The sequence below is a fragment of the Drosophila arizonae genome, chromosome 4 (genome assembly GCF_054131065.1).
Source record: "Drosophila arizonae isolate 15081-1271.41 chromosome 4, UAZ_ARI_1.0, whole genome shotgun sequence".
In the NCBI taxonomy this organism is placed as follows: domain Eukaryota; kingdom Metazoa; phylum Arthropoda; class Insecta; order Diptera; family Drosophilidae; genus Drosophila; species Drosophila arizonae.
The window spans coordinates 15,228,229-15,242,312 of NC_142924.1; the positions used below are offsets into that span (position 1 = coordinate 15,228,229).

At 43.0% G+C, this 14,084-nt stretch overlaps 1 protein-coding gene across 2 annotated transcripts; it reads right to left on the bottom strand.

Annotated features, from left to right (window-relative positions):
• Window positions 1-257: 257 nt before the first annotated feature.
• On the bottom strand, window positions 258-5,941 carry kni (knirps). Of its 2 annotated transcripts, none has more exons than XM_018005468.2 (3): window positions 3,481-5,941; window positions 2,462-2,539; window positions 258-2,342 (listed from the first exon to the last, which is right to left on the bottom strand). In XM_018005468.2, exons 2-3 carry the CDS (start codon window positions 2,537-2,539, stop codon window positions 912-914), a joined length of 1,509 nt encoding a protein of 502 aa, XP_017860957.1. In that variant the 5' UTR covers window positions 3,481-5,941; the 3' UTR covers window positions 258-911. The 2 variants fall into 2 exon arrangements, with proteins under 2 accessions (XP_017860957.1, XP_017860956.1); XM_018005467.2 differs by lacking the exon at window positions 3,481-5,941 and adding an exon at window positions 2,780-3,414.
• Window positions 5,942-14,084: the final 8,143 nt, after the last annotated feature.

Consider the following 14,084-nt stretch of genomic DNA (forward strand, 5'->3'; position numbering starts at 1 on the left):
AAAAAAAAACCTTAAGAGTTTAAGAGTTCAATTCATAGTCGCATCATCAGTTTAGTTTCATGCAGATATTTGTCAATTCATAAATTGATATGTAGTTCCATCTTTGCTTTCAGATATATATATCCAAATGCCAAGTTGTGGTTGGTCAGCAAAATTTTACTTGATTTCATATTTTTCAGCCCCAATTTTGTATTGATAGCCCAAGGATCCCAGCTGAAAACCGATTTCTCCATCGATAATAAAAGATCAAATATATATATATTATTTTCATATTAATTTATTTTGCTTGCATCTATTGAAACGCCAATCTTTAGGACAAATACTAAGAGCTAAAATAGAATACTTAATACAATAATAAAATCAAACTAAGACTAAACAAATTTATGTACAATACATTGAGGGCTCTTCTCTTAAGGTGGGTTGGGTTTGTTTATGTTTTTTGATTTTTTTTTTTTTTTTTTTGGAGGGGGGCTGTTGCTATAAAATACAATTTGTGATTAAGAGTGATTAAGATTTGGAAAACATATTTACAATTAGCGACTGTTGAACAAAAACTTTAAAAACTTTTCTCATTTTCATGTAGTAAAAATAATTTTTGGATTCGAGCTCAATTTTCTGTGTGTGTGTGTGTGTGTGTGTGTGTGTCTTCGTGTGCGTGTGTGCGGCAACTAGCTGTCTCTGTCTAACACTCTAAGCGCAGGCGCAGCTCTCAAACCTGTCCATAAAATGTTCAATTTCGACAGCGCAAATCGAATTCAAACCGCACACGAAAAAACTACAACAACAACAACAGCACCAGCAAAACAAATAGATAAAAAAATAACAACAACAACAACAGCAGCGACAGCGGCAGCGACGACGAGGCAAATGAGTTGATTGCCTCTTTGGCTCCACCCACCAAGCAAACCACACTAGACACAGACAAAGCGCATGGCGCTGGCCGCATTGTGGGTCATAGCGAAACCACCAAACGGCGGCGAGTCACCGCCAATGGCGTTGAGCTTCTGCCGCTTGACGGCCACCGCGGCCTCTGTGGAAGATGTGGAGCTGTTGCTGTGACTGCTGCTGTGGCTGCTGCAACTGTTGCTGGTGTGCGCCGCGCTGCACTCGGCCTCCAGCTGGCAAAACTTGCGACGCGGCGCCGTCTCGTGCTCATCCTGCAGACTGCACACGTCGCTGTCATTGAAGCTGTGCACCGAGCTGCGCGACGTTTTCATGCTCAGGTCCATGGGGCCGTCTTGGGCGGCAGCGGCGGCGGCGGCGGCTGCGGCCGCTGTGACTGTCTCGCCGCCAATGGAGCACACCGAGACAGGTGAAAGTGATTGCATCTTGGCTGTGAAGCTCAGCGGGCTGCTGCTCTGCGATTTGCTGGTCGGTGTGGGCGAGGCGCTGTTCGAGTGGGTGCTGCAGTTGGAGGCGGAGATGGAAATGGACGCAGCCGCGACTGGCAGCAGCTGCTCGGCCTCTGGCTCGGGCGGCGTGGCACGTATGGCAACTGGCGTGTGTATGGTGTGTGGACTCTGACTGTGGCTGAGGCTGGCGCTGTGACTGTGGCTGTGGCTGAGGCTGTGGCTGAGCGTGAGGCTGTGCTGCGACTGCACGTCATCGTCGGCGCCCAGGCAGACGTCAATGGGCGACGCCGCTGGCTGTGGATGCTGCTGCTGATGCTGCTGGCGGACAGCAGTGGGCGGCGTATAACGGCTCTGTGAGTCGGCCGAGGCGGCAGAGTCGACGCTCTGGCGATGCTTGTACATCTCCTGCCGGTAGGCAGCATCCGCAGCAGCGGCCGCCGCGGCGCTGGCATGATAGCCCGGGAAGAGCAGATGCGGCGGCAGCTGGAACGCTGACTGTGGCGTGGCCATCATGCTGAAGAAGGGCAGCGCGGCGGCGGCAGCGGCAGCATCTGCGGGATGGCGTGCTCCAAAGTGCTCGGGCAAATGGTAGCCGGGATAGCCGAGCAGCGGTGGCAAGTGGGGATGACGCTGTTGATGCTGCTGCTGCTGGTGTTGCTGTTGCTGCTGATGCTGCTGTTGCTGCTGCTGCAGATGTGCGGCCAGATCACCAAATCCGGGTGAGCTCATGGGCGAGCCAGTGGCATGGCCAGGCGCCTTGCCGGCAGCGGCGGCGGCCGCCTGTTCGTGCTCCTGCAGCAGGCAATGGATCTTGAACCAATTGGAGCGGCGTCCGTAGCGCGAGCCGCCCTTGGACATGCCCACGTTGTAGCACTTGCGCAAGCGGCAGGCCTTGCATGTGGTGCGGTTCTTCTTGTCAATGATGCACTTGCCATCGTTCTTGCACTCGCTGATGGTGCTGATGTTGTTGTATGAGCGGCCGAAGAAGGACTGCAGATGAGAGAGAGAGAGTGGGGAAGAGGGAAAGTTGGAATTAGTCAAAAGTGTTAAGGAAGCTAAACACAGTTGAGTGTGTGGCTGTGTGTGTGTGGGGTGGAGAGCGAACTTACCTTGCAGCCCTCGCAGGTAAAGGCGCCAAAATGAAAGCCCGCTGCGGGCTCACCGCACACTTTGCACGTTTGATTCATCTGTAAAGCAAGAGACAGAGAGAGAGATAGTTAGTTAAGTCCATTGAAGAGAGGGAGAGGAAGCTGAGGCACTTGAGCAGTTGCTAATGAAAGAGTTATCAGAATGAAAGCGTTGCTTGAATTCACTGCGGGCAGATTTCCAGTTTTGCTCATTTCATTCTCAATTTGTTGCACTTTTTTGTTGTTGTATTTTATTTTTTTTATAAATAATAATCCATTTAGCGCTGTGTGTAAACTAACCAAGTTGAACACCATCTTTGGCAGCTAGCCAATTCTGATCGATTGCGATTTGTAATTGTGTTGGGTTTTGTTTTCTTTGCGAATAGCTGTGCGTGTTCTGCGATTTTCCGGCACTTTTCGTTACGTTTTCCGCGTTCTGTTCGTTCGCTGTGCTGCTGTGCGACTGATGCTCGAACCGTGTCCAGCCCGAGAATTTATAGGAAATAGTTTGCAAGGCGACTGTTTGCGTATTTTTTTACGATCAGCTGCGTGGGCAGGCAAAAAACTTAAGCTGCCGGGGATTATGCAACCCTATTTGTGCAGGTAGAAACTCTTGTTGTTGTTTTTTTTTCGTTCGTTTTCTTTTTACATGAAGTCATTATGCCTAAAAAAATATGTAGAGAGTCCTAGGACCTTGACGTTGTGTCATAAAAATATGTTGGCAATTTTTTTGCGCCCAAAATAAAAATCATAAAATTTAAAAAAAGATGTTCGCCTGCACTGAACTCTCTCTGTATGTGTGTGTGGGTGTTTGTTTTATTTTTTTCGCATGAAATAGTAAAAAATCAAAGTAGTGCAAACAGGGCTCATAAAATATGCCGTCGGCTCAGCCAAAAAAAAAAAAAAAAAAAAAAAACAGAAGACAAACACAAGAATAGAAAACGTGAATTGACTTTGGGTGTGGGCGCGTTTTTCCTCTTGATTTGATCTTGCGAACTTACCTTGGGTTCCGTTGGGTTTTCTGTGTGTGTTTGTGTTTTTTATAGCTGATGACTTTTTAATTGCACGTGGCAGTTCGTTAGGTTTAAGTTAAACTATTCACAACACTTTTTGCTTTTTCGTTTAGCACGGTTTGATCTTTGTGGATCAGTCTCTGTCTGTTTGTGGTTTTTGTATTTGATTGGTGACTGACACTCGCTGAACTGTAACTGTTTTTGCTTGCTTCGGCTTAAGATACACGCAACGCGCTCTGTACTCACGATGTGTGTAACTCACACCTGGGCTACTAGCTGACGACTGATTTCTTGCTCAGACTCGTCGCTGGCAAGAAGCATTTCTGTGTGTCGCTCGGTTGGCTAACTCCCAGTGTCTATATACACACACACATGCAACGGCAGTTAGCAGTACTCCAAACACACACACATACACTCTCACACACTAACCACCAGAAGTAGCAACGAGTTTTGTAGTCTCTCTCTCTGATAAATCACAGTCTCAGCATCTGACTCGATCGTGCTCATGCATTTAAAACCACCACCAACTGTAACAGCAACAACAACAGCAACAGCCAGAGTTCACTCAATTGTGCAGCGCTCTCACAACAACAGTTTACCTGAGTGACTGTTAAGGCGCTGTTAGCTGCTCTGTTAGTCTCTTGAATGAATGAGGCGCGCAGCTCAGCTCAGCTCAGCTGTCAGCCGTCTCTCTCGCACTCTCGCGCTCACTCGTGCGCGCACGCTCTTTGTTGGAGCTCGCTCAATTTGCATTGCTCTGATATTATTCGTTATTCGGTTATTTATTAAAACTCACACGTTAAGGGCAGCTAAGCTTTCTCGCACACTCACACTCTCTCACATACACACACACAGAGCCATTGACTTCATTTTTAACAGTTGCTCATTTTATTTAGCATGGGCGGAGCCATCAACAGTTGAAGTTGTTAATTTATATGAGAGGTGGGCTATATTTATGTATGTACAAGCACATGTATACATATGTATATGTATATATTCACATATAACTAGAGGAAGAAGGCGTTCAATATGGAGTAATTGTTTCGTCTGAGTGTGCCAAAACTTACGCCTATCATAAATTGTCTCGACGTCTTAAAATTTCTGATAAATTTTCTATAAATTCTCCATATTATCTACCGTTATTTACAGCCCATAATAACTCTTTTGCCATTGCAACTACTGAAATTAACTCTTCATTATTATCAATTGACTTTTTCAGTTTTATTGCTGGCAGCGAAACAACCCTTTCCCAAACTCAACCCGACCCTTTCTCTTCTCACTCTTTACAAAGGATCAGTTAACTCTTTTTATGCACCTTTATTATATATTTGCTTTGGGCAACGGAGCTACTACCTGGCAGCGATACGCACATTAACCCTTTTATGTCTACCCATTGTTCGGCAAGCACCAGAACACAATAAATGTGTGAAACCAAAATGGACTTTGTAAAGAAGAGGCAAAATACATACAAGCAGAGAATTGATCAATTGTGGGAGAGGAGCTTTGGCACACGCACACGTGCGAGCTTAAAGCTCTGCATGTTATTATACGCTGTCAGTAAATGTTAACTAATACATGCTCATACAAAGAACTTAAGTCTTAGCAGCTCTTCTTGTTCCTAGAAATATTTTTTCGGTAGTTACCCAACTCTGAACTCCTGGCATGATTACCTCAGCAGCGGGTCGGCCGGCCGCCGCTTCTGGCCATAAAAAATGGAAATTGCATCAAACAAAACGAATTGCATGTTCCACGTAAATGTGACAAAGGCTTGCAGAGTAAAAAGTCAAAATATAGAACCCAGAACTGAGGACACTTCTCAGATGTGCTCAATGACCTTGCAGCTTCATTTTTTTCTAATCGATTCAATTTAACTGACTTTTGCCCGTTCGTTCGTTTTTTTGTCCTCTCCGCTATTTTCTGTCCCGCTCGCACACAATAATAATAAAAAATTGAAGAAATTCTTTAGACAAATTTCGCGAATTTCCACAGCAAATGGGTAATTTTCCCAAGTAATTAGTTAGCCCGAAAGGAAAGAGCGACAAAAAACTGCAAAATAAGGACAAACGGTGCGACATTGTGACTTTTAATCCGGTTTAATCCCCCGGCTTAAGTTTTTTGCATGCACCACACACGCACACAGACACATTCACCCACACACACACTCTCACAAAAAAATTGCTGAAATAGCGGTACGAGTTTTTGTGTTCTGGAACTCGCGAATCGTTGTTTGTCGAGTTGAACGCGTAGCACGGCGCGTCGACGGGCTGGCTCATCATAATTATGATCCTAGGATAATCGGCAGCTTAGGTATGCTGATCCTGCGATTAGGTAACAGAATCGCGTGCTTAGGTAGCCGCAAGAATTGGCCTAAAAAAATAGCGAGACAGTCAGCTCAAGTCCGAGCCAGAGTCATAAAGTCAGCGGAACCATAAAAAGTCGAGCAGGTCGACTAACCCGAGCCACACTCGAGCTCACACTTTCCGCTTAAGTGGAAAAGGGATGACTGACTCCTTGCCCGAACTGCATATGGCTTGCACTTTTTACGGTTCTACTGCCAGTCTTTTTCCATCATTTTTTGTTTGCAGCAACACGAAATTACCGTTAAGCATACGTTCTGGTAGCGTCCATAAAAAAGTCAATTGCCCTAGAGAGTTGCGTAAAAAATGCGTTTGGAATTCACTAGAAATAAATCAAGGACACGCTCGCACTCAGCCCTCTGCGAGCAAATAAATATGTATATAGCTTCTAGTGCTAAAAAAAACTGCTAAAAAACAATTTGCGTTGACTTTTTGACTTTACGGTTACAAAAAAGTCAACTTTTTAATTGGCCATAAAAAATGTAAAAAAGCGAGTGCGAGAAAATATCGGAAGTGGCTAGCAGGCAGCTACTAAAGGCGACTTGGCGATTGGCCATACATTAGGCCTACTGCCGTAACACTAACTGAGATCCCGACTCGACGATCGACGATCGACGATCTCACTGATCGCATGTTACCTGAGCTGAACAAAAAGTCAAAATGTCAACCCGTTCGCATTTACATAGTTTGATTGCATCATTTGGCCAAATGGCCATATAACAACAGCACATATCAATCAACACACTTTGTATCTGTATCTACAACTGTATCTGTATCTATAGGTGTATCTGTATCTGTGGCTGTTTGTTGTAGCTCGCGCTGAGCTCGTGTGGCTCTCGTTGCGATTTGCATATTTTTGATTTAGCAGCTCGTTGTATGATTGCTCAGTTACTTTGCTCTTGCCATACACTAGCTGAAATCGGGTATATTAACTATGTAAGAGCATAGAGAGAGCGACTTTGAATACCTGACTGTTTGTTGTATATCTCTATTATAAGTAACTTATATCATCTAAAGCATACCAAAATTTATATACTATATTCAGATAAATTTCCATTAAGAAACTTTAAAAAAGGTATTGAACTTCCTTTCATTATCGCTTTAAACTTTCCATCTATACAAAAATCATCATCGGCAAGCGTATCGAATCCTCTGCCTTAAATATTTTGCTGTCATTTCTTGTTTTCAAACTCTGTTTGTTTGTTTCAATGCTTTGTTTGGCTGTCTTGCGTTTTGTCAGCTTTGTTATTGTAATTATGTGTGAATAATTTGCATTTGGCTATGCGCTAACATTCATTTGATATACCATTTTGGTCCACAAAGATAAGACCTGACGGCTTATAGACAATTTTACAATATATCATTTTTGTTGACCGGCGGCAACTGCTCTTAACCTGGCCATTAGCGAATAACCGCTTAGACTCCGTCGCAGCCAATGCATCATCGCATCGTCTTTTTTTTTTTTAGATTTCTTGAAGTTGTTGTTGTTAGTCAAGCGAACAATGTTAATTTATTCATTAATTGCAATGACTTATCAAGTTCCAAACAAATATTATATAGACGCCGTCGCTATGGCTCACTCATGTAGGCCATAACATTTGTTGCAGCTCGAGAGGCAGTAGCTAAATGGAATATTGAAATATTCGCCGAGGTGCCTTAGTTAATGTGCGAACGTGCGCCGTCATAAAGTTAATGAACCTGAGCTATAAATGCAAAATGTAAAAACTTAGCTAATTGTTGATCATAGTACAAATGCAGGTTGAGAAAGGGGAGATATAGGACATATAGATATAAATATATAGAACTCTTCTCCATATAAATATATGGCTATTGCCATAATATTATTATATATAAATGTAAAAACTTAGCTAATTGTTGATCATAGTACAAATGCAGGTTGAGAAAGGGGAGATATATGAGACATAGATATAAATATATAGAACTCTTCTCTATATAATTATATTAATATATATTAAATAATATTTTTAAGTTTCCTTAAGTTTCCATTATAGAATCTTCCCATTCTCTGCTTTGATCTATGCCTTTTTTTTATTGCCAGCTCCTAAGATTCTTTAGTTTAGATTCTCAGAGATATTCAATTTATGCCCTCATCATGTTCCTCATTTCTCATTCATATATTCATAATTTCATGCACACTTTTATGGCCCAACATATAGCTTTATATTGACTGATATTATGTTTGTATAGATAATTAAAAATTATACTGCATAAATGCTCATAAAATTATTTTTCATTGCTTTTTATAAAAATTAAATTAATTTTTAGATGCCAGCTAATTTACATTTATTTTTGCACCTTTTTACAGCTGATTTGTGAAGTCATCCTGGCCGCACCTTTTGCAAGAAATTCGTATCGAAAAATCGCCCGTAGATAAGACTTGTTTGGTCAATTTCGCAAGATATCAGAATTCGATAAGTTGCTCGATCGGTTACGCAACTGACAAATGTCCTATGTTTAATTGTGTTGGGTAATGTGTTCATTACGCTGAGCATGTTTTATATAGAATAAACTGGTTTGCCCTGGCCAATGATATATGGCTTTCGTTTATTAGTGCTCTATAGAAGTAGAAGTAGAAGAAGAAGAAGAAGCTGAAGAAGAATTTAGTTGAAAGCATTCGATTTATAGAGAGACACGTCGCATCCGAACATTATATCATCGCACTGTCCCATCGTTTGTATTGAATTGGAATTATGAAATGAAATTATGAAATTATGCAAATGACAATTATGATTATTGATCGCAGATAACAAACGGCCTATAGAGCTATTCAGCTATTTAGGGAACAAAGAAGGGGTTGAACACAGCACGTAATATTTTTGGCAAACATCGATGGCAGATGGAAATTTATAATCGCGCATGACAGCATTAATAATAATTACGATACAATTATGACATTTGGTCTGTCAGGAAATATGTTTATCGTTCAAGGAATTTGCATAAATTTCGTCGATGAGTTCGACCTTTAGCCCTTTGCTTGTTCAAGCAAATCTCTGGAACTGTTGATGGAGTTTCCACTGATTTAGCAGCAGACCGCCAAGCAGAGCAAGCCATGGCAAACTTCCCACGGATCAGATCATGTGGCTAGCTAACGATATCTTAATATACCAAGTGCGATCAGTACCCACATGTTGCAGATTAGATGGAGTTAAATGTATTTTGACTGGGCAAAACCAACTAGCGGAAGTCGAAGCTGTGATCTGTTTTGTCGCCGTGTAGAATTTCCAACTGCTCTCGCGGTTTTTCACACACTTTCGCTCTCTCATGCACTGATCTCAATTAAATCCGCTGAAAAGCGACTCGGTCTGCGGCTCGGCTGTCTGGGACTTGTTTGATTAGATCCTGGCTTTGGAATTTACAAAAATTGCACAAGTCGTACGGGCCAAACACAGGCCAAAACACGAGCTGCTGATCCCCGTCTAATGCTCGATAATCTATCTAAACCGCACGCAAGTTAAGCCAACGGGAAATAACGTAGTCAATGAACAGATCGCTGGGAAAGTCCCTCAGTGAGCGCACATCTTGCGGTTTACTACCAAGTATGCAAATATCATCGCATAGATCGTTGATCGTAATTGAAAGTGATCAAACTACGAACATCGTATGTGAGATCGTAATTGAAGATGAGCAATACAATGGAATGCCAATTATAGCACATAATCTTGAGATTTCCACTATTGTAGTTTATTTTTATTGAATTCTATAAGAGAAACTGCAGATCGTACATGAAGGCTATCTAAACGAGCAATCTCAAGTATAGCACCAAATTCTTAGAATTAAATTTATTTTGATTGAATTCAAAATTCCGTTAAAATCTTTGCTGTTCCATTTCTGTAGATCATTTTATACATTATACAATAATAATAATATACAATATCGAAAATTGTTATGTGAGACGATCAATACGGGGAAATCCTTAGCATTCAATTGATGAAGATCATCTAACTCATCCATCTTAATTCGTGACTATTTCTCACATAATCTCATTTTATATATTATAGACTAAAATTAGAGACAATAATCGATCACGACTTTGCTGCGCTAATCTGATTGCCTAATGAGCATTTATAAACTACATTTCTTAGCAAAATAATAAAAGTCCATATATATTATAGCATGTGTAGGCAAATTAATTATTAATAGACTCTCACGAAATGCGCATCAGTTCGATATCCGGCTTGGGAACAATTAGACAGTTCGAGGTAATTACAATTCCTCAAAATAGTCGATCAGGTGCAAAGCAATTTGAATCAGCCTAACTGCGTAGGTGGGCCACGCGCACCGATTATGAATTATGATGAATAAATTCGAATTCACTTATCAATGGTTATGATCTTCTTCTATGCCCGCTATAGCAACACTCTCCAGTCACAATATATAAATACATTGGTGTGTGTGTGTGTGTGTGTGTGTATAGCTGCTCAAAACTGACCGGATGCATGCCCGCCGCCCACCCAACCGATCTTAGATCGGCGGCCAGTGCCAATGGGCATTGGTAAGGCAACAAGTGCATAACGCCAGTTGCCACGAATTACTCAGTTATGCAAAGCGCATTTGTGCAACGATCCAACGATCCAACGACTCGAGTGACTCGAACGACGAAGAAGAACCATCAATTGTTGACGATCGTTGAGGCTACGCCTTGGCATTCAGAACGCGCTGCATTTCCTGCCGCCCAGCTGAGGGTCAAAAAACTCGCCCACAGAGGGCGCACCACCAGAAGGCGGGGGGCGGGCGGCAGTTGGATTTGGGCGTCTAAGCGTGTAACTGTTTTAATGCCTAATTAATTGATTGCCCTCTTGGACGCATTTCGAATGCAACTCGAGGGCTACAAGTAAGGGGCCATAATGACGTCTGGCTGGCGCCGCTTGTTAGGATTTAGGGGTTTACCAAAACCGTCTTCTTCTTCTTTTGGATAGACTGGAGAGTGGCATTAGAATGCCAGACGCCGTTCGATTCTATTCAGTTGTGGCTCGGCAGCGCCATTCATGAGTTGGTCGTGTACTGTTCTGTTCTGTTCCATTTTCAATTAGTTGCACGTTCGCTATGCTAATGATGGAGCAGCGAGATTTTTCACCATATCATGTCCTGGTGCTCTCTTCCGCCAGCTTTTGGTGCGGCATTCGCAGCGGCTCTTTGACAAACTCACATGTCATTTGAGTTAATGTTCACACGGGACAATTTATATGCTAATTTGCAGTGGGCATCAAAGGCCGCCGATTGACTGACGTTCCACTGATGAAGGTGTTAGAGAAGTAATTACCTTGCATTTAAATGCTCAATTAGTGCGCAGTCTAACCAGCCAAACGACAACAACAACAACAACAGCAGCAGCAGACGCACTTCAACTCCAACTCCAGCTCCAACTGCAACACTGCCAAAGACCCGAGTCGACCGTTTGAGTTTCAGTCGCAGCGCTTGATGTGAGGATCGTTTGTTGTCTTGATTGGTGGAACCACGCGCATGTCACAAACGAGCACAACGAACTTCAAACGACTCCACATGCGCTGCCACTTAAGTAACCCCCTCAATTTCACCCAAAGAGATCCTTTTTATGGCCTGAGTTCACCTGACTGCTAAACAGCTGCTGGAAGTAAAAGCCATGAGACTCATATTCCTCTTGAATCACTTCTTATTACTCTGAAAGAGAGCTCAGCCTTTACTTCCATAGGTCTATGCTATCTGGCCCAAAGAGATCTTTCTTCTTGTTTAATTTCTCAAATGAGTTTCTTTTATTATTTATCTTAAATCTAATGAGTATTTCTTATATATAAAAGTTCATCTTAAGATCCCCAAATGCCCTTTGATTAATATCATAATATATACATACCATAATGTATATTAAAAATCCTTTAGCTTTCACTTTAAACTTTATTTCCTATCTACCATTTCACTGTCCTTAGATTAAAAGCCATATAAACTATTTTCAAAACAATTTTAGATCAATTTCCTTATCTTTTTTTCCTTGCCCTCTTCACCTAGTCTTAGCCAAGCAAAGCTTTCATCTTTCGCCTCCTTGGCATGTCTAATCTCTCACTTGTCCATCAGAAAACATTGCTCCAATATCACATCAGCAACTCAGCTTGGAGTCTCTTGGTCTCAGCTTTCCCTTGCCAAATCTGCACTCCATTACTCAGCTGAGCGCTGTACTGGAGAGTAGTTTCCTTGGATGCCCAAGTCTTGGTTATCTTTATTCCCTGAACCATCAAGTGGCTAGCAGCTAGCACTTTGTGTGTTCAACTTTCCCTTGGCTCCTTTTTGGGTCGCTAATCTATAAATATACTAAGTGATCTCTGGCGGTGACTCTGTCACACGCTTTCCCAGGCCGCACAGGTACCTAAGACACGTCTAACTCCCTCCCTCCCTCCCTCTCTCCTTCTCTCTCTCTCTGCCTCTCGCCATCAGCCATGCAAAGCGAAGCGCGTAGCCATTACTTCGTAAACTCCTAAATTATAATAAACGTGTAATCGTAATGTGTGCTTATGAACATAATCTCTGGGTGATTTGGCATGAATTAGCGATGCTAAATGTCACCAGACCGAATGATATCAGTGCAGTGCAGCTCAAAGCCAAAGCCACAGAGCGAGACTCAGAGACAGAGACAGAGCCGGAGCCAGAGTCTGAGACAGGGCGCATCTCGGTGGTCGCTCCCCAACCGGTCCGAACGAATCATAAAAATCGGAATCCGCAATTTCAATCCGACTGAACGATTGATTCAAATGTGCATGCGAACGCATTTCGCAATGCCAAGCACATAAACTCCAAAGTGTACACAACAGTTGACTCCGGCGATCGGACTGGCAATGGCTCTGGGATGGGACTGGGAATGGGACTGGAAATGGTCTAAATGGATGCACAGTTACAGTTGGACTTTCGGCTGGGCCGACAGCTCTTGCACTTGTTCTAGCAGTTTATATACTTAAAAATTTGCATTTTGTACAGCGCCTGATAAACTGGATGATCTCTCCCCCCCCTCTCCCCCCGTCCTGCCCTCAATCACATTCCCATTCTCCGCACTGAAATGATTATATGATCGCGACGACATTTACGACACACTTTGTGGCTATTTATGCGGTGCATCTCAGTCGGACAGAGCGTCTTCAACTTGGGTGGTATATCGAGCACCTACAGCTCTGAGTGCTGAATGAGAGACAGAGAGAGAGAGGGAGAGAGGGAGGTAGAGACTCATTAGCCGCAACTCATTCGGCTCTGCTTGGCCGGGGCTATAAATATTTTGATTTGTGGCGCTGCAGTTTTCAACTGGAGTACTCGCAGCGGTTTCCATTTGACGATTTAATGGGCCATCAAAACGCTGTTCTGCTAGGCGCTGCTCTATGCTCTCTGATGCCAGGCTCTTCCCAGTTGAACTCCAATTGAACTTTGACTACAACGGCGCAAGTGTTTAATGGTCAGCCGGGGCTAAACGGAATGCAAATCTTGTGAAAGCGATCACAGCAAATTGAAAATCATATTTGTCTTGCCCTCCCCAGCTTTCCCATACAGATATCGGTCTCTCTGTCTCTCTCTCTCTCCTTCTCCTTTTGCGCCTCTCTAACGGCATTACAATCAAAATGTGGAACAAGTTCAATCGCAACGCCCTTAGGGCGTTCGAAGCCAAGCCAAAACCAAGCCGAATGAAACTCTCAAGCCTTAGCTGACTATGATCAGAAAGCAGGCAGCATCGATCTATGCAACTGGCAACTGGGCAGCGATGGCAACCGCACCCGCACCACTCGTGATCATTGTTTGATGCTTCTGGCCTCTGTGTGTGTGTGTGGGTGTGTGTGTGGGTTGTGTAGTCTAAGGCAGGATTTGGTTTAGTTAGACACTGAGGAGAGCTGTTAGACATGCGAGCATTAGATGCTGATCGTTGACTATATAGCTCAGAGAAATGCTATACAGAGAGTAGGATTGGGTAGGGTAGTTGGAGCAGGAAACATCTGGCTGCCTTTACCACAGCTGACAAGCATTTGTAGATCAGCTGTTTTATGGATCAACAGGATATATGATCAGTTATATGTATATCAGTCAACTCAGATGCCTCGCTAGATCAACTCGATCAAAAGGATCTCTAATGAGAATCATGTGAAAAATCAAACATTGATCAGTTGCCTCCAAAATTCCATTGCCGGACAGTTCAGCTCGCTGAAAACTGGAGATCGGCAATTAATGATCTGGAAATGGCATGTCAAAGCGTTTTATCTGTGAGCCGCTGTC

Excerpts from the sequence above, each read along its gene's own strand:
- kni (XM_018005467.2), bottom strand. Across the intron at positions 2,343-2,461 it reads TTACCTGCGAGGGCTGCAAG|TCCTTCTTCGGCCGCTCATA; the intron begins GTAAGTTCGCTC and ends TCTCATCTGCAG.